General features: G+C 36.6%; 2 protein-coding genes across 2 annotated transcripts; one reads left to right on the top strand and one right to left on the bottom strand.

Moving 5' to 3' along the window:
• Window positions 1-4,677: 4,677 nt before the first annotated feature.
• On the bottom strand, window positions 4,678-8,122 carry LOC107804751 (SUN domain-containing protein 1-like). The gene is made up of 2 exons (XM_016628681.2): window positions 6,924-8,122; window positions 4,678-5,317 (listed from the first exon to the last, which is right to left on the bottom strand). The coding sequence occupies exons 1-2, from the start codon at window positions 8,004-8,006 to the stop codon at window positions 5,021-5,023; spliced, it is 1,380 nt and encodes a 459-aa protein (XP_016484167.1). The 5' UTR covers window positions 8,007-8,122; the 3' UTR covers window positions 4,678-5,020.
• Window positions 8,123-17,563: 9,441 nt separating this feature from the next.
• Window positions 17,564-21,435, top strand: LOC107807895 (uncharacterized). Its single transcript, XM_016632348.2, has 4 exons — window positions 17,564-17,906; window positions 18,259-18,347; window positions 19,725-19,838; window positions 21,070-21,435. The coding sequence occupies exons 1-4, from the start codon at window positions 17,708-17,710 to the stop codon at window positions 21,277-21,279; spliced, it is 612 nt and encodes a 203-aa protein (XP_016487834.1). The 5' UTR covers window positions 17,564-17,707; the 3' UTR covers window positions 21,280-21,435.
• Window positions 21,436-21,442: the final 7 nt, after the last annotated feature.

Raw genomic sequence — 21,442 nt, forward strand, 5'->3', positions numbered from 1 at the left:
GGCCGAAAAAGTCAGGGACTTCACCGCATAGCAAACAAAAAGATAACGAGAATCCGGAAATACATAGAAAAAAGGCAATCATTCCATTTCAACTGTTCAAATTACAACATTTTACAAAGGGGTTCGAGAATGCCCTCACAAAAATAGAAAAGCAAAACAAAAACTAAGTACAACAGTTTCACGCCACATCATCCCCATCGGCGTACTCATCATCGTACCAAGGATTAGAGGTGAGTCTATCCGTGGTGTCATCATCCTCATCTCCGCTAGGCATACCAGGGTCGTAACCACAAGCTTCATGGGCTGCACGTGCCTTGACACGGACGCCCTCAAGCTCCGCTTCGGAAACCTTCCCGGCAGCCTTCAAAGATTTGTATACGTCAAGTTGAGCCTCTGCATGAACCCACATATCATACACCTCCTGAGGTACACCGGGATTGGTAGAAGTATAAGATGTGGACGGATGTGACTGCCTTTGCGCCTCCTCGGCCCTCAAGGCAACAACCTGCTCGTTCAACCCAGACAACTCTGCCTCCAAACCCTAGATCCATTCCTCTAATCTCGCCACCTTAAGCGCCGATGCCTCCACCTCATTAGCCCGCTCGGACCTGCAAACACGGAAGGAATCTTCAAGGGCCACTACCTCAGCCATAGCATCCATTCTACCTTTCTTGACAGGACCCAATTTCTCAACCTTGGCACTCAGCTCACCCCGTAGATCGACGGCCTTGGCCTCCCTCTGCTCGAGTTCAGTCGTAAAGGATGGCAACTACGTTTGAAGGTCAACGTTCTCAGCCATCACCCCCTTGCTCACCTCGAGCTCGTCCTCTTTGGCCTTTAGTGCTTCTTCAAGCTCGTTGCACCTACCGATGGCCCGCATAAGTTCATCATCCCTCTCTCTTACCTCTTCATTTTTCTTCGTTAGCTCATCATCTTTCTGTTTAAGCCTGTCACGAAGCGACTGAAATTCGCCATCTTGGCTAGGGAAGTCGACCAACGTTCGGTGCTTAGTACGGTACTCCTTATACTTGGAGGTCATCTTCTTGAAAATGGTCGTCCTCCGCTCCTCCCGCTGGTCACGCTCAATCCCCATGATAAGAGTCTGACAACCAAATAGAGAGGACTCAGCATGGGCAAATTACGCATACAAAACAAATCCTGACATAGAAAATGTAAAGCACTTACTCGCAGAGCCATGCCGGATATGCCCAATGACATATCCGCATGGTTCATCGCCTGCAGCGCCGTGTTCTCAGAAGCCGCGCACAGGGGAGCAAAGGTAGGCACGGCCCGTTCTGAGTTGGCCAAAAGGTCATAGTCCACAGAAATGACTATGTGCCGGTTAGGACCCTCCGTCCTTATCTCCACACGGGTGTCCCTCTCTAGGAAGGCCCGTACCTCCCCGGGGTCGATATCCGAGCCTGAGTCATCGTCTCTCGCGTGGACCGCTCTATCCCCCTCGGCCGCTGATGATGCACCACCTCCCGCAGCCTGTGAAAGCTCTCCGCTACCACGAACCTCAACCCTAGAAGGTCTCCTCTCCATAATGGCACCTGCCATGGAAATGGTCTCTACGTTTGGTATAAACACAGATTTTGCCTTCAAAGCGATGAATTTTTCCGGCTCGACGTCAACAACAACGTCCTTCCCGGTTTCCACTCCTCGCCTTTTCCTCGATGGTGACTCCTCACCGTTAGATGGCTTGTCCACAAGGTGATAGATGGGCTGGGAAGAGATCTTATCCTAAACAACAACAGTTTGAGGGGCGGAATCCCTCATCGGCGGAACTTGAGTACGACTCCCTCGAGCGGACTCATCCAAGGCAAATTGCATCCCAACCGACGCGATAGCTTGGCGGAATGCGGGCACCGGAGCCTTCTTCTTGGAAACTCACCGACATAACACTAAAGGGAGGTCATGTCAAATAGTGATAGTAAATAGCAATAAACTGAAGTAGCAATGACACTTACTGGACGGGATTTTGGGTCCAAAATGCTTGTGGAAGGATGCCCAATCACGAATTCCCATGGTGTGGGGTAACACGCGAGCCACCCAATCTTCAATAACAAAGACGGGAGAAGGTGTACGTCTCTCAGCTAAAAAATGAAGACGACGCGAGTGAGCCGAAAATGAAAGAATGAAAGCAAATAATGGGCGTACGGTACGGTACTTACGATTATAGTTCCATTGCTCGGGAAACCCAGTCGGGTCCGCCACCAGGTGCTCGGTCTTGATGAAGAAGTACTTATGCCAAAACCACCTATTCGTCTTATCATCCATCCTGGCCACCAATCATTTGGTCCCATGATGTCGCAGTATATCAGAGTGCCTCTATAAAAGCTAAGTGAAAATAGATGCAGCAGGTAGCGAAGGTTGACCTCATAGCCGGCCAACTCTGCATACTTCGCCAGCATCAGGAAAACCTTATATAGATAAGGGGAAAGTTGCGCCAGGCAGACATTGTAAAATCGTCAAAACTCCTCCGCTAGCGGGAGGAGAGGAAGAGAATAGCCAATTAAGAACGGATAGACATAGAAGGCACAATATCCGGGTCGATGAACCTCTACGATGTCGCTTCCAACTGGAACAATTTCGACATGAGGAAGGATGCTATATTTAGACCGGAGGTCGGCTACGTGAGGCGGTGTCGTCTCAAAAAGCTTCTGAGCAGGAGCGGGTTCCTTTGGGAAATCGTTTCTAACCAAAGGGTTCTTGGGAACTATCTCCTCCACGGTGGGGAAGCTTTCTTCCTCTTCATCCATGAACTCCTTACCGCCGGGAGGAAGGCCCACCGATAATGGAGTGGCATCGGAAACTTCGTCATGAATATGAGCGGAGTTGGACATATTTCCGTAGCAAAACGTTTGCAATAAAATCTGAAGAAAATACTAACTGGGTAAGAAGTGAGGCATTAAAATGGAGGAAGCTGCAAGAAATTGAAAGCGGAGATCGGAGAAGAAGATCAAAGGGAAGCAATGCACCTGCGAAATGAGAAATGGTGAAAATTTTCAAAAATGAAGCCCCCCTCCATCTATTTATAAGGCTGGTTGGCACCAAAATATCCAAGGGAATATTCCCTACATTGTACTTTTTAGGGTTTCTTGAAAATATCTCTTATAAATAGGAAGAGATAAAAAACAAAAAGGGGTCTTTACTTTTCATGATAAGAACATTTTTGTAAAGAGTTGACAAAGAGGAATATACAACTATTGTCTTGTTCTCTGACTACTTGACTCAACATATATTATTCACTCTCTATTTGTTAGATTCGAGGATTTCTTATCCATCTTCACTTCCCATCCTTCCACGTTGTTGTCAGGTGAAAGAATCATCCAAGTCACTTAATATTTAGGGTGATAAGTTCCCTCTTATTACATTTATTGTTATTGTCTACATTTATTGCATGTTCTTATTATTGTGGCATTCATTGGTAATCATTGAGCTCATATCTGATATTCACCACCCTTAGACATTACCCATACTGTTGATATCCTTCAACATTATATCTAGAATTTATTATACTTAACTAAGATTCATCCTCTCCTTTATCATTAATTAGTTTAACAAAAAGCTCAACACTTTTTGGTCAAACAATTTTCTCCTCCAAAATGGAGTAAAGTTACTCTATTTCTTACTCCAAAAAATAATATTCCATTTTATATTCTTCTCTCTTTTGAATATTATAGTATATTATTATCTTTTATTTAAATTTTGTTTTTTTATTTCTATTAAAGAAATTCTATCTTTTCTCTTTTTTAAATATTCATCACATAAATTTAATATAAAATTATTTTGTACGATAAATTTTAAATAATATAATTTGTAAGCAAATATTATAGATTATATATATTAACGGATAATTCAAATAAAAATGAAGTCATTGAGATATAAGATAATTAAATACACATTACATTATGGTAAAATTTAGATTAAATATTATATAAATATTCAACTTCCACCTCTAGTATGTTCCTTTAAATTATTCATTAATGCATTACGAAGTACAAAATGAGCATCTTTATCCTTAATTCTTTTGTGTTGAGCCAAAAATTGTTCAAATCGCTGATTTTCATCTACTACTATTCCTACCGTTGGAAGTAGACATTCCCAATCATCTTGAATTGGTGCATTAAGATCACGCTCATTCTCGATTTTCCTTTAATGTATTTTCAATTTTCACTTTTTAATTTTAGCAACATCTAATATTTTTATTTGCATTCATTTTTTGAGATGATTATATATTTTTTGTACAATTATAACTTATAATAAAATTAACTTACAATTTTACATAAACTTAATAAATGCACGAAAATTAATTTATCAAAATTATACACCAAAATTAAGACGTAAAATTAATATGATAAAAATATTTCATAAACATAATTAGGTATAAATAAAGAGATTAAAAGAGTTAAATAATAAAAATAATAATAAAATAAGGATGAATAGTAATGGAAGAGATGAATTTGGAGTAACACTATTCATCCTCATTTTGCAGCCACATTTTGGCAAAAAATGACTGCATTTTGGAGAAATGAGGGAGCATTGGAGATGCTCTTAGCCCTCGCCCCATAATGAATGACTCTTATGCCACTAGAATGACTCTAATGCCATGTTTTACAGTAGAAAATGTTGTAATGATTTAGGAAACATACCTTCGCATCTCTAAAAGCAAGATTGTCGAGAAAACAAGTACAAAAATGATGGGGTTTACACGATTGTCATAATCTTTACATCACCATAACAAGGGAATCTCATTTCCCCAAAAAAGAAAAAAGAAAAAAGAAAAAAAGATACAAGGGAATCAAATCATTCAATTTTACAGTTCGGTAGCTGAAAGGAACAAGACATTTTTACACCTAGCCCCAACTCAGTACTGGTCAATGACAGGAGAAGGATCTTAAAATCCATACTTAGCCAAAAGATTACAACTCACACGTCGGATTGAGTTCTACCAGAGACACAAAAGCACTACATTGTTAAGGAGAGGAATGTCAAAATAATTTAAATTATTTTACCATCAAGACTGCATTACCAAAGAGTTTGGTTCACGGCCATGTACCCTCAACCTATAAATGCATGTGTGCGGCATCCCATGGTTGGATGTAAAATCAAACCGGATTGTGTCAATGGCACTAGAGCCTGCAGATTCTAAAACATTGAAAGTCTGAGCATTGCTCTTGTCAAGATCATATATGAACTCCGTCAAAAGGAACATCTTCTCGCTATCAGCTGCTAGATCAGTCTCTTTTTTATCATGAAGCCATCCGGATATCCTGCAGTTCTTCGGAGCACTGGACCTATCGTAAGCAACACTCTGTTCAAAAATATCCAGGAGTTGTTAGTACCTTGGATACCTAAGAAGCATAACAGCAGAGAACCAGAAATCTTTTTTGTGATAAGGTGTGGTGTATGCAGAAGCTCCACCGGTTACCTGTTACCTCCCGCCAACACAAGTACCGAGTAACTCTGCCCACCTAGGCTTAGGTAGATAGGAAGAAATCACCTAGTGTTTGTCCCTTATTGAGTTAAGGCCACATCCTTAGGTGTCGGAGCACAAGAAATCATTCAACATATAGCAAGTTAATGATATAAATTGTTCATCAAGTACACTGCAATACTGCATCATTAAGTGAGCGCTGCAAACTCACTAGCATCAATAGAGTGCTAATCACAGCAGGATAGACACAGTGGGCAGAAAAATCTAAACTTCATGGTGATCATAAATAATCAAAGCTAAAATGTGGGAAAGAGGAGAAGTAATAATACATAGCAAACATGGTGAAACTTTCTTTTTGATAACAAAGAAATCTCCAAGACCTTGCGGTCCATGGTTTGAAACTCGGTGGATAATAGGCCATTAAACTTGTCGCCATGAATTTTTCAATTTAAGAGTGTGAAAAATCATAGTCTGTGAGGCTCAGGGGTTGGGGTTGGGGGGTTGGGAGCATGCAGAATGCTTACAAATATATGCTTCAGTCCAATGGACACAAAACTTGTTCAATGTTTTCATACCATGTCTCATGAAAATTCACTTCCCAAATGTGATAGTTTGTTCACACAGTTTCATCCTACATTAGCCATTAGGACCGTTCACTGAAATATCTCAAAAAAAGTGATTTAAGGTCTACAGCTGCTCAGCAAGGTGAACACGCATGTTACTTCATGCCACACTTTTGCTGATAAATCATTTTCCTAAGACCTTTGGTTAAGATTAGCGCAGGCATTTCAAAATAACACAACCAGACATAAACTTACATATATAAACACATAACTGCACGTATGTACCTATCACAAACATAAGCAAACAACAGTTATGAGGTAGGACGGGCTTGCCGCTTCTAGGTTAAAGATTCTCACCCCCTCAAAAAAAAAACTCACTACGAAAGAGAAGACTCAATAAGGCCTTGCCTGAGCATGCACTTTCTAATTTCGAGTCCTTACCCTTAAGTTGCACGTCAATTGGAGGCTTGAGGCGAACTTATGAAGCATGCAAATTAGTAAGCAACACTAGATGGGATACACTTTCATTCTGATTATAACTGTTAAACTTACTTTTAATTGTACACATTTATATGAAATCTACTTGTGCTTCTTTTGATATTCTCAATTTCCATAACCATATTCAAATATGTTGTCTAGGCACAAAAAGGCTCAATTCATGCTGACCCAACCTAGGCTCAGACCGATCAATTTCAATTGAAATCTGAAAGTCAGGCTCAAATTCAATTGTGCTCATAATGACTAAGATGTCAGAAGCTTCCTAAATTCATGCATTTTGAGTTACTAATCACATAAAAAGTCACATATACTCGTGAAGCTCAGATAAACGCATCATACTAAACAGTCGGCAGTACCATAAGCAGAAAGAAAAAAATGATACAATAGAATCATCACTACTATCCAATGGAAAAAAGTGTTACCTTTGCAACATGTTCCAGGGTGACAGCTTCGGGTATAATGGATGTCCGGAGCCGGATCTGGACAAACCCCCTATCCCCTTTAAGGGGAAAACACTGACCAGGTTCTCCAAAGCTGGGTGTAAGAATCCTCTGAGCATCATTACTAACTGCATTCCGGTTTAACAAACTCCAGACATCACCACCACCAGACTTAGTAATAAATGGCTCTGAATGCTTCACTACGTGACCACCACCCGAAGCCAATGCATAATCCACCCTCCCTAATCCATCAGCAGCATGTTTCTCTATCTCTTTTTCCACTACCTCTCTCGCATATGCCCGAAATTCATCCAAACTCTTATCATCAAATTCCGTGTCACCTTTAGTCTTCCTATACTCCTCAAATAAATTATCCAGCTCGTCCTTGGACACCCAGTCTTTCTCTCTAAATTCACTCATCAACTTCTCCAAATTTTCAGTTCTGCCACTCACTTCCTTCAACTTCAACTCCAATTCCTCCCCTTTCTCAGCCACCTTCACACTCAACTCATCCCTCACACTCCTAATTCCTGAATCGAGTTTTCGATCAATTACTTCGATTTGCACTTGCATCATTTTCGTAGTTTTCTTAACAAACGACTCCATTTCAGCGAATTTTCCCTCAAAATCCCCAGAAATTACAGCGAGACCATCAGAGTCGTTAACATTATTCGAATTCATAACAAGTCTACGGACCATCTGAATTAAACCAACTAAAACAAGCAGCAGCAACAAATTCTTAGTGAATACACTAACCACAGTCAACCACCTAGGCTTAGGCGGTTTCGAGGGTTTCTTTGCTGCTGCTGCTGAGCCGCTAGCACGGCGAGTAGAGGATGTGGGAGCATTTGTATTGGGCAATGGTTTTTTCACCACTTGAATCGCATCTCGGCCGTCGCTTCTGAAGGAAATGTTGGGGGTTGAAATTGGATCGGCCGCGGCGGCAGCAGCGGCGGTCGCTAAGTTGGAATCGGCTAAATCGGAGGGCTGTTTCTTCTCGACGGCTCGGCGACGGGCTGAACCCGAGGCTGGATTGGCTGTGATGGATACTGTGGAAGCTGACATTGTTGCAAAAAATTCTCAAGAAAACCCTAGAAATTGAGAGAGGGAATTTGGAGAGATAATGGAGGGACGTGAAGACTTCAAAGTGGGAGTGAAATTCAAATGAACCGGTTCGATCCTTCTGACTTTTAAAGGCGTCCCTTTAAGTTGAATTTTGACTCGGCTGTTTGAATTGGGGATTAATTTGTTTTTAGTTGGTACATAAGAAACAATGATAACAATAACAACTAACCCAGTAAAATCCTACAAAGTGGAGTTCGGGAAGAGTAATGTGTACGCTGACCTTACCCTTACCCCATAGAACAGAGAATATTTCTGATAGACTCTCGGCTTAGAAAAACAAAAATAAAAAACAAAAAAAGACAATTCATTAGTAACTCCAGTTGGTACATAAGTAAATTAACTAAATAAAATTCTTAAATTCTTTCATAAAGTCACACAAAAGAACTATCCATCTTATTTATGCTTGTGTCCTTCACTCTTCACAGAGTATGCATATGTCTCCCTCCAAATATATTTGATAGTGATCTTGTTTGCTTCTAACAAAGATTACAATCTATAACAATATTTTGTATAGGTTGTTTAGGGATGACAAACGGAACAGGCGGTACGGTTGCGGGTACACTCGCGTAAATCCGCAAAGACTTCAACCCCATAAAGTATAATTTTCTATTTTCAACCCGCCCTGCATTAACTCTTCAAATTTTTGTTTCTTTTTCGGGAGAATTTGATAGTACATTTTTTCTCTTTTCTGCTATTTAGTATTAATTTAAATAGGAGAACTAGCTACAAGTACATCCAATTTTCCTTCTTTATTTAAGCTTAAAGGTATCCTACTTCAAGTAACAAAGAAAATCTTTTCTTCAATGCTTAGTTGGCTACATCACGCTCACAAGAAGAAATGATATGATTAGCATAGTAAAATCTGAACTTGCACATCAAAGTTACTATCCCTCTTAGACTATTATTTTCTACTTTATATTTTATATGGCGATGCATGGTTAGGATATGATAAGAAAGAAGAAAAAAACTTTTGATAACTAGTATCAGAATGTAATTTTTGAACTTATGATTTTAAAATTTTATTGCATTTCTATTATTAGCATGTTATTAAGAGTAAATCGGACGTTTAAAATTTTAAAAAAAAAATATAGTTATAAACGTGTGTTTTTTTAGAACAAATAATTTTTTTTTAATCTTATTAGACCAATAAATCATGGGTTCTCACCTATTATAAGTTTCTTCAATACTTACTTCATTTATAATTGTGTTGTGGACAATGAATTCAAGTTTTATGTTTTTCTTATCACAGCTGCACAGGGGTTCAATTTTAGCTTAGAAGAAGGGCCTTAGCATTTTAAATATTTAAGTTTTTGTTTGAAAAAAAAACTCTTACTCGCAACCTGCCCCGCACCCACACAATCCTATTGCCATCCCTAAGGTTGCTTGAATGAGGAGAATTAATCTCTTAAATTCAGCATAATTTATATATATTTGGTCTTTGCATCTTCTTATACTTTTTTTTTGTTTTGGTTTAATGGATGATTTTTATATATAACTAGTTAAGTGTTTGGGTTGATACATAGAGGGGCAGGCTTGTTTCCCAGGCAAAGTAGGATACTGAGCCAATGTATGAACTATTACTATTGCAGTCCGGTACTTGTCTTGGAAAAATAGTTTATAAGATATCTGCCTAAAAAAATTAATTTGTAAATATCGGAGGAACTATTAGCATAGTTAAGCTACCAAAAAAAATTCCTTGTTGGCTCTTTCTTTTGCCAAAAGATAAGTTACTCCATTATATTCCCTATAGTTGTGCTTGACCCTTATCCTGTTCAGCTTTTGAATAAGCAACATGCACTCGAAAAGAATAGGATCATAAGCACCATTACCAAAGTTTAGCATTCTAATAACCCCCATGGAATCAGTAGCTATTTCTAGTGGGGTGAGGTTCCTCTCCTCTGCAATTTCTAGTTTTTGCATCTTCTTATACTCTATATAATAATGATATTAGTTAATAATACATTGACTATTAATCACTACATAATAATGGATTTATTATTAATTATCATATGAATATTATTGAATTGTAATATTCATAAAATTAGTATGTGAATCAAATTATTCGTTAGTTTATCTTTTGGTTACTTTACTTAACAGCTTGTTTGGATGGTTGTTCCCCATTGTATCGTATTGTTATTCCAAAATAATGTTTGTTTTGATTGTTTTATTAAAATTGATTGTATTGTATTGTTAAATCCATTGTTCCGGAACAAAGAAAATTCCCTTTTTTTGAAACAATCGATTTGGTGTGGTGGGATTGTTTCCTATTTTTCTTTCCAATTATGCCCTAACTTATTACTCCACTCTTATATTTTACACTTTAGCTTTTTTTTGCTATTTTAACTGCAAATCTCCAATCTATGACCTATTTTATTATTTTCCAAAATTTCTGCCTCCAAGTTTAAAGGTGTTTTGCCGCCTTCTGTTTTATTTTTTCTCTCAATTTGCTTTTAACTCAATTCTACTTAGTTGTGCTCCTTTGGTTTGCCTTCTTCTGTCTCGTTCCTTTGTTCTACTTTCTTAAGGTATTTTGTCTTCTTCTGTTTTGTTTCATAGAATTATTTTTATGCATAATTTTTGATAAATTTAATATTTAAACAAATTAAGGATATTTTAGTAAACTTATCAGTTGCAGTACAATATGACACAATCAAACCAAACAGCAAAATATTATTTAACAATAACAAACAATACAATATATCCAAACATTTATTCATAAAACGATACTGTATGGGTCCAAATTTGAACAACCATGACCGTCGACGAGTACGACGAACGGCGAGGCCCTCGTAACCTGACGACCTGCGGAGGACGACCTTAAGACAAACAAAAGATTGTACGACCCTTGTAATACCGGCCCATTAGGGGATACTTGGAATATTCCTTTGAATATTCCTTATCATTTGTCTTTTATAGCTTAAAAGGGTTTCACTCCTTATATATATATAACAACAACCTTGTAAAGGAGCACTGCTTGGCCGATCCATAATACTTATTGTAAATTTGCTTACATAAACGAGTGAGAAGATTTATTGTAAAAGATTGGTTGATCTGGATAGATAAAGAAATCTTACTATCCGTATTCTCCTTATCCATCTTTCGTTCTAGAGATTATTATACTTAGCTAAGATTTACCCCTTCATTTTCTTTGATTGATTTATTCAAAAAGACTTCGTTATCTTTTGAGTCAAACAGATACGATACAATACAATACAATGTATTATAAAACGATGGGGAACAATAATCCAAACAGAGTGTAAGTTCATCTTAATTTAACAGACCAATAAAACATCTCATTGCTACAAAAACGGAACACTTAAATCTCTTATTGTCATGCCATAATAAAAGAGTATTTTAAGTCGTTTTATCTAGTTGGCAAATGAATAGACAACAATAGTTTGATTGAAATATATATACATATATATTTGTGTTGTTCCTTTAATAAATTTAATTTTGATATAAATAGTTTGTACATTGGATATTACATTAGATGATACATTGGATGTTCATGTTGTGAATAACTTAAAGATTAAATCTCCTACTTTATGTCCATCATCTTTACTTTTTATGCCTATAAAAGGCCATATAATTGCAATGGAAAGATACACCAAAGTAAAAGAAGAAAACACTTCTCCCTTCTTTCTATCTCTTTTTATTTACATTTTACTGCATTGCTTTTATTTTATAACATGTTATCAGCATGAAACTCTAATTTTATTCTTAACTCCTGCTAAGTTGAGCCATTTTATTAAGGTATGTATCATTATAATCATTTTATTTATGGCAGTACATATCATATGCTCATTGTTTGCAGATTACTTGTGCGCTTGGGCATCTTAAATAGTTTAAGTGCATTGCATTTATTAAATAACTATTTTCTTCCGTGCTCAACTCTTAGAGGACCTCAAAGTCATCAAACTAGCTATGCACTAATGTCATACTTATAATATTCATGGACTCCCTGGATCAAAACATATCTTTGAGGCATTTTGAAGAACTGTGAGAAATGAATTGACAAGCAATAATTTTATAGTTTAATTACTTTATATTTATTGGAACATATAAATAATGTTAGTCACGTTCAATTCTATTAACACATATATATCAATAATATAAAGTGAAATGAAACGATATGTAATTTCTACTTTATGGCAAGAATAAAATGAAATAGTAGATTGTTAACATAATATAACTCTATTTTCATTCCTTTTACCTTACTCGTGTTGTTTTCATTAATTGTTTATTATTATAATTATTTCTCTAACTTATTCATCTTTTATGATAGTTTTCACTATGTCAAATTTATCAAAACTTGAATTTGTGGCACTTGACATTACCGAGAGGAACTATTTATCATGGGTCCTTGATGCTGAAATTCACCTTGACACTAAAGGTCTTGGAAATACTATTATACAAGGAAATGAAGCATCAAATCAGGATAAAGCGAAAGCCATGATTTTCCTTCGTCATCATCTACATGAAGGGTTAAAAACTGAATATTTAACCGTAAAAGATCCACTTGAATTATGGATTAATTTGAAGGATCGGTATGACCACCTAAAACTTACGGTATTACCGAAAGCTCGGTATGAGTGGATACATTTAAGGTTGCAAGACTTTAAAACCGTAAGTGAGTATAATTCTGTTATCTTTAAAGTAAGTTCTCTATTAAAATTATGTGGAGACACTATCACAGATGAAGACTTATTGGAAAAATATTTTCTACTTTTCACGCTTCAAATGTGGTGCTATATCAACAATACCGTAAAAAAGGTTTTAAGAAATATTCTGAGTTAATCACATGCCTACTTGTGGCAGAGTAGAATAATACTCTATTAATAAAAAATCATGAAACCTGTCCCACTGGGTCAGCTCCATTTCCGGAAGTGAATGTTTTAGTAGCATATGATAAGTTTGAAAGAAAACAAAATAATTACCGTGGTCGTGGACATGGTCGTAAACGTGGACGTGACAGGGGGCGAAACAATTATCGTCATTATAGTGGAAATAAATTGGAGAACAATAAGGGTTCTCAAATTAATCATTCAAAAGATAAAACTAGTATGTGTCACCGATGTGATATGAGAGGTCATTGGGCACGCATTTGTCGTACGCCAGAATATTTTGTCAAACTTTATCAAGCCTCCCTCAGGAAAAAAGAAAATAATGTGGAGGCACACTTGACCTTTCAAAATAATGATGATGAAGCATGTCCCTCAAATAAATATGATTCTAAGGCACATCTTGCATATAAAGATGGTGATTTTGAAGGCCTAACAAATATTACTCATTTAGAAGTTGGAGACTTCTTTGAGGATATTAACTGAAGAACTAATCATCTTAGTGAAGAATGAAGCTATAAAAGTTGTTATTTTTATGTTTGGAACTAGTTTATTTTTCTTGAGTGTATTTTCCTAATGCATCACGTGTTGCTAGTTTCTACATTCCTAATGTATTTCTTAATGTTTTTTTTCTGCTTGTCTTTCATATTTCTTATGATGTATTATTTGTCTTTTTTTATGAAGAATATGAAAATTCCCCAGTCTTCAGTTGGACTCAAGATTAATAAAGATGATATATGTCTTCTGGATAGTGCTACAACACACACTATTTTAAAAGATAAGAGATATTTCTCTTATTTGGTAATGAAAAAAGCGAATGTTAATACAATATCCGGTAGTACAAAATTAATTGAAGGTTCTGGAAGAGCCAATTTATTACTACTAGGAAGAACAAATTTGGCTATTGATGAAGCACTATATTGTAGTAAATCTCAAAGAAACTTATTAAGTTTCAAAGTTATTCGCCAAAATGGCTATCATATTGAGACTACAAATGATGAAAAGATTGAATATCTTTATATTACTACAATAATGTCCGGTAAGAAATATGTGCTTGAAATGTTACCTGCTCTTTCCTCCGGCTTATACTACACAAGTATTAGCAGGATTGAAACACATGCCGTAGTAAACGAGAAGTTTGCTAATCATGATAATTTTATTATTTGGCATGGCCAGTTAGGCCATCCTGGTTCTAATATGATGCGTAAAATAATTGAGAATTCACATGGACATGCAATGAAGAATCAGAAGATTCTTCAATTTAAGGAATTCTCTTATGTTGTATGTTCTCAAGGAAAATTAATTATTAGACCATCAACTATTAAAGTTAGGATGAAATCCCCTGCATTTCTGGAACTTATACACTGTGATATATGTGGGCTCATTCACCCTCCATGTGGACCATTCAAATATTATATGGTTTTGGTAGATGCATCTACAATATGGTCACATGTGTGCTTACTATCAACTCGCAATATGACATTTGCGAGATTATTGGCTCAAATAATAAAGCTAAGAGCACAATTTCCAGATTATGCAATTAAGACAATTCGTCTTGATAATGCTGGTGAGTTTACATCCCAATCCTGTAATGATTATTGTATTTTAACTGGGATAACAATTGAGCATCCGGTTGCTCATGTTCATACACAAAATGGTCTACGAGAATCATTGATCAAACGCCTCCAATTAATTGCTAGACCAATGTTTATGAGAACAAAACTTTTCATTTCAGTATGGGGTCATGCTATTTTGCACGCAGCAGCACTTGTGCGGATAAGGCCCACAAGTTATCATAAAGTCTCCCCATTGTAATTATTTTTTGGTCTGGAGCCAAATATATCCCATCTTAGGATCTTTGGTTGTGCGATATATGTTCCAATTGATCCACCACAACGCACAAAGATGGGTCCTCAAAGAAGGTTGGGGATATATGTTGGATATGAATCTCCTTCTATTATAAAATATCTAGAGTCGATGACTGGAGATTTATTTACGGCAAGATTTTCTGATTGCCATTTTGATGAATCAGTATATCCAACATTAAGGGGAGAAAATAAGCAGCTGAAAAAGAAGATAGATTGGAATGCATTATCACTGTCTCATTTAGATCATCGAATAAGTCAATGTGAACAAGAGGTTCAAAAGATTATTCATTTTACAAAATATTGCAAATCAATTGGCACATGCATTCACTGACCTACCAAGGGTGACTAAGTCACATATTTCAAATGTTAATGCTCCAATTCCAGTTGATATCCCGGCAGGACAATTAATTAAAGCAAATGAGTCTAAGCCATGCTTGAAACGTGGTAGACCAATCGGTTTTAAAGATAAAAATCCTCGAAGAAGAAAAAGAGCAAGTGATCAAAGTGAACATAACACAGAGGTAGTGGCTCAAGAAGAGCCTCAAGACGTAACAAATGATAAGACCTTAGGGGAGGTCCAGGTACCTGAAAATAATGAGAATGAAGGGATATCAATAAGTTACGTGTTAACCGGGAAAAGGTGGAACCGAAATAATATTGTTATCGATAACATTTTTGCTTATAATGTTGCTGTTGAAATAATGCAACAAGGTGAGGATCTTGAACCAAAATCTGTCAATGAATGTAGACAGAGAAATGATTGGCCAAAATGGAAAGACGCTATCCAGGCAGAGTTAACTTTACTTGGAAAACGTGAAGTCTTCGGACCCATAGTTCGAACACCTGAAGGCATAAAGCCAGTAGGGTATAAATGGGTTTTTGTGCGAAAACGAAATGATAAAAATGAAGTCGTTAGATATAAAGCGCGACTTGTGGCACAATGGTTATCCCAAAGGCCTGGAATTGATTATATGGAGACATATTCTCCTATAGTGGATGCTATCACCTTCAGGTATCTCATAAATATGGTAGTGCAAAAACTTGATGTGCATCTAATGGATGTTGTTACAGCCTATTTGTATGGATCATTAGACAACGAAATTTTTATGAAAGTATCTGAGGGATTTAAAGTGCCAAAAGCATATAAAAGTTTTCGAGAAACTTGTTCAATAAAGCTTCAGAAATCTTTATACGGATTGAAACAATCAGGTCGTATGCGGTACAATCGCCTGAGTGAATACCTATTGAAAGAAGGGTACAAGAATGATCCAATTTGTCCTTGTGTCTTTATAAAAAGGTCTGGATCTGAATTTGTTATAATCGCTGTGTATGTTGATGATTTAAATATCATTGGAACTTCTGGGAACTTCCAAAAATAGTAGACTGTTTGAAGAAAGAATTTGAAATGAAAGATCTTGGAAAGACAAAATTTTGCCTTGGTCTACAAATTGAGTATATGAAAGATGGAATATTTGTCCATCAATCAACATACACCGAAAAGATTTTAAAGCGATTCTATATGGATAAAGCACATCTATTGAGTACCTTGATGGTTGCGAGGTCACTTGATATAAAGAAATATCCATTCCGACCTCATGAAAATGATGAAGAGCTTCTTGGTGTCGAAGTACCATATCTTAGTGCAATCGGGGCATTAATGTATCTTGCCAATAATTCCCGACCAAATATAGCTTTCTCAGTAAGCTTATTGGCAAGATTTAGTTCTCCGCCAATACAAAGACACTGGAATGGTATTAAACATATATTCAGATACCTCCAAGGGACCATTGATATGGGTTTATTTTATTCAAATGAATCCAAGCCATCATTGATTGGTTATGCAGATGCAGGATATTTGTCTGATCCACACAAAGGTCGATCTCAGACAGGCTATTTATTTACAAGTGGAGGTACAACCATATCATGGCGTTCGACAAAACAAACTATGGTTGCTACTTCTTCAAATCATGCAGAGATAATAGTCATTCACGAAGCAAGTCGAGAATGCGTTTGGTTGAGATCTATAATTCAACACATTCAGCAAACATGTGGTCTTTCTTCGAAAGAGAATGTTCCAACAATATTGTATGAGGACAATGCTGCATGCATAGCTCAATTGAAAGGAGGATATATCAAAGGAGATAGAACAAAACACATTTCACCGAAATTCTTTTTCGCTCATGATCTTCAGAAGAATGGTGAAATAGATGTACAACAAGTTCGTTCAAGTGATAATTTGGCTGATCTGTTCACTAAAGTATTACCAATCTCAATATTTGAAAAGTTGATATATAAGATTGGAATGCGTCGTCTTCGAGACATTAAGTGATTTTTCATCAGAGGGAGTAACTACTCGGTGCACTCTTTTCCTTAACCAAGGTTTTGTCCCACTAGGTTTTCCTGGTAAGATTTTTAATGAGGCAGCAAACAATGCATATTATAAATAACTATGTACATCCCAATATTTTTTTTTGTAAGTTGTTAATGAGGCACATTATCTTACATGGACATCCAAGGGGAGTGTTATGAATAGTTTGTATATTGGATGCTACATTGAATGCCCATGTTGTGAATAACTTAAAGATTAAATATCATACTTTATGTCCATCATCTTTACTTTTTATGCCTATAAAAGGCCATGTAATTGCAATGGAAAGATACACCAAAAGTGAAAGAAGAAAACACTTCTCCCTCCTTATTTATATTTTACTGCATTGTTTTTATTTTATAACAAATTTTCAATTTTTAGGTTATTAAAAAAACTAAAAAAGGAGTTTGAAAAACCTCTTTTCTCTCTCTTTTGTATACCCAAATTCCTCCAAAATTGGAGCCCTAATTTACTCCGCCAGTAGACACCACCGCCTGCGCGTGTGCTCCCAAAACTTTCTTGGACTGTACTGTGACTGCTCCCACCACCTTTTTTTTGTTCAGAATGGACAACGGCGCCAGCAACGCATCAGCTCAGCTGACGGCTGAGGGGGCCGCACAGTTTCAGGAAGGCATCGGGTTGGTGCTAGGTAGATGGACGGCCCTTCAGATGGCTATCGAGAACGACTGGGGTGGTCGTGGCTCTCGTGAAAAATCCAATCAGCTCAATGTCGACATATTTTCGGCTTTCACAAATTCCAAAGGTAATTCTGCATGTGATTAATGCTCCGTCCGTCTCAATTTATGTGTTTTAGTTTTACTAGGCATGGAATATCCTTTGATCTTGTGGTTTTAAACATGGCATGTCATTTGGAGTTTCATCAAGGATAAAATGGAAATGTTGAAACTTAAAACTTACTAAATATAAAAAGAGGCAACTTTTTGAATCAAACTAAAAAGAGAAGCAACACATCAATTGAAATGGAGGGAGTAACATATTTAAGCTATTCCCAGCTGCTAATATACCTTTGTGTTATTCCCTGTTTATTGTATTTGATTAAAAACTTGGTTTTCTTTTATTGTTTTGTGGGGTCCTCATTGTTTTTCATTATGCAGAAAAAGTATATATGGATGATATAGAAGAGATTCTAGATGAGTTCATGTTATCTCTAAATACTGAAGTCAATGATGGCAGTCTTGAGGAGGTACGGTGCCCACTCCTTGTCCTGTAATCCCTTCATCTCTGTTTGCTGTGTTAAGACAACATAAAATATTCGTGCAAATGATTTTATAGACAATGAAATTGAGCAGTTTTTATGCCTATGTTTGGAAAACTTCAAACAAACTCCTCGTAAGTGCTTTCTTTTTGAAAAGTAAGCACTTCTAATTTTCCAGAAACTTAATCAGGCTTTGAAGTACATCTCATCCGATTTGAGATAATTCAACAAGTATATGCCGTGTGCAAGCTTCTGGTGTGATTCAAGTGTGTAAATTTTCCAGATTGTCCTGGTATTTATATTGTAGCACAAGTCATTAAAAGAAAAAAAATTGGGGTCTCAGTAAAGGTTTTTGTCGTTATCAATCAAATATGTTTACTCTGATGCTATTCTCTCCTTTTGGTTATGCTAAAGGTTATGATATTGCATTTGACTACACTTTCAAACTTAATTCATTTGGTGATTCCGAAGGAGAAGGCTAATTACCATTTCGTGTTCGGCCAAAACAGGAAGCTAGGAGTATGAATTAATTTTTTGGGGAAAAAAAGAATATTACATTAATAGTATACTGATATGAGTTCAATCTGGAATTGATCGCATGACTAGCGTCCTCTTCAGAACCAATCTTTATGGCTGCTCTGGTGCTTTGTTTCATACAACCAAACTGTCCAATTCAATTGGGAGTATCAAGGTGACTTAAGAACCATATCTTAAATTCAGTGCGTTTACCTCATTTAATTGATGAGAAATGAGATAAACGTCCACAGAATATCATGATGTGTTATTTTTACCTGTAATAATAAAGCTTAGAAGACTTGGTAATAACTTGCTACGGATATCTCATGGGAATATATAAATGAATTCTGGGAATCAATTGATAGTTTAGTCCACAACTTGAAGAAGCATGTTTGTGGTTTGCCCTCCCCTTTGTGGTACTCCACCTCCCTACAGGCAGCCATTTCCCAGTTCTCCGTAGTTCTGCTTCTGCCCCATTCTCTCTTTTGTTTTTTTTTATCAGGGATGAGAAGTTATGTCCCATTCTCCTCGCTTCTATCCTCTAACCTTTGTACAATGAGGCATCAAGCGAACCAAAAAGAAGATCAGGAAAGGGACAGGGCCTTTTTCTTTGATATTTTCTAGTTGTTATTGTTGTCTTAAATTTTGACCAAACTGTTGTTCTGTTCCTGCTAGGCAGAAGTACAATTTTAGAATATAACGACTAAAATGGTGATTTACCCTTTCTAAATTATGTTGTTTACAGTGATTGGAGAATTTATTGTTCGTGTAATCATGCATTTGTGTAAGGCTTTGGAGTGAGATCTGATGTATGCTTCCCTAATAATTAATATCGGTGTTTTCTTTCAGGTAGCAGAAAAATTGATGTTTATGCATGAAGAGTGCCTGGAAGGCAATTTCAATTCAATCAAACTGCTAAGAGAAACAAATGTTGGTAGGAAACCTGCTACTTATGTCAGACAAGTAAGCATCCCCTTTGTTATAGGCAGTATATGTTTTTTCCTCTGTGATCGCTAGAAATTTTTTCTCTTGATGGTTGCCTACTACTTCGCTGTATCCTATCATATGCATGAAAAAAGTGATGAAGAAGAACTAGTATGTCGGATGGGTTACTTGTGTGTAAGTAATATAGGCCTTAATTCATATTTATTACAATTGAAGCTTGGGTAATTCAGGTATTGGATAATGTTAACTGTATGAGATGAAGGTAATTATGCACGGTGTACTTTTGCTAATTGTTCTTAGGAAGTAGGAACTTGAGAAGAATGAGAAACCTAATATATTCAACCATTTTATAAGATAACAAGCACAACGCTATATTCCTCAATTTTCCTAGCTGAAATGGTTGGTGGGAGGTGCATGTTACTGGAACGTGCTAGTATATCAATCAATCAATTACTCTTCAATCCCAAATTAGTTAGGTTCCAGTATATGAACTCTTTCTGATAAGTAAGGTAATCATTTTGTTCATCAAGTGTAAAGCAACAGTAGGAAGATGCTGAACGTGTACTGTACAAAAGAGGCAAAAACTCAATTCCTTATCTTATTCCGGATAAGGAGCTGAGAAATTCTAGCTGTGTCTACATCATATACATCAACCTTTTGCACCACAAAGTTAGCAAGTATGAACATCTACATTTAAGGACAATCTCCCTTTTTCGTTCGAGTCTTTGATTTCTTTCACTCATTTTGTCGATATTATATTCTTGATCCAAAAAAATCTTTGGTTTCTTTCACCAGCCAGCAAATACATGTCCATTTTCCTTTGAAGTATCATTGGTTAAGCCAGCGCTGTTGGCAATTAGATGGATTTGAAATGATACATGCTTTAGTCTGTTCATAGTTTGTGTTTGAACTACTTGTTGCATGGAAACATTTCTGTAATATTCTACTTGTTATTTTATTAGTCGAGAGTTTTCCCCTGATGGCCGTGTTCTTGAATTCTATTTAAGTGATTCTTGAGGAATTTTATAAAATATCTTGAACTTCTATTATTTTTAGCAGCCCCAAACCGTTAAATTCCATTCCAGGTTGATGCCTTTGATATATTGACTAATATCACCCCCAAGGGAAAAGTGCCCTAAATTGAAACTGTTGCTCTTGAATTTTGCCCCTGTGATGCATCATTTTTGTAATTGGAGAATGTTGTCCAGTGATAATTTGCTTTGTTGCTTACTTTTGCAAAATTTTCTAGGATGCTAGTGATGACGACAACAGTAGTGATGATGGGAACGAGAACTTGGGTAACAATTCATCAGATATGGCAATTGATTCTGTGGAAACACAATCAAATTTGGGCCAGCCTATGGTAGTTGATGAGCCTGTGGTGAAGCAGCCAGCTGCAGTGGACGAGGACGGGTGGACGAAAGTAGCTACTAGGCGTAACAAAGGTAGAAGGAATTAAAGCACTACTAATCCCCTGGAGTATACAAAAATTTTGTTCCCTAAACCTTAAAATGAAGAAAGCTTGGTATGTTGGTGAACTATTATTTTAATAGTTGTAATTATGGCGATTGTAATGTGGTTTTGCTTCCTCTTGCATTGATGAATTCTCCACCAATTATCAT

The sequence above is a fragment of the Nicotiana tabacum genome, chromosome 7, assembly GCF_000715075.1.
Source record: "Nicotiana tabacum cultivar K326 chromosome 7, ASM71507v2, whole genome shotgun sequence".
NCBI lineage: Eukaryota > Viridiplantae > Streptophyta > Magnoliopsida > Solanales > Solanaceae > Nicotiana > Nicotiana tabacum.

Excerpts from the sequence above, each read along its gene's own strand:
- LOC107804751 (XM_016628681.2), bottom strand. The coding sequence starts at position 8,006 with ATGTCAGCTTCCACAGTATCCATCACAGCCAATCCAGCCTCGGGTTCA. Across the intron at positions 5,318-6,923 it reads CCCTGGAACATGTTGCAAAG|AGTGTTGCTTACGATAGGTC; the intron begins GTAACACTTTTT and ends ATTTTTGAACAG.
- LOC107807895 (XM_016632348.2), top strand. The coding sequence starts at position 17,708 with ATGGACAACGGCGCCAGCAACGCATCAGCTCAGCTGACGGCTGAGGGG. Across the intron at positions 17,907-18,258 it reads GGCTTTCACAAATTCCAAAG|AAAAAGTATATATGGATGAT; the intron begins GTAATTCTGCAT and ends TTCATTATGCAG. Across the intron at positions 18,348-19,724 it reads ATGATGGCAGTCTTGAGGAG|GTAGCAGAAAAATTGATGTT; the intron begins GTACGGTGCCCA and ends GTTTTCTTTCAG.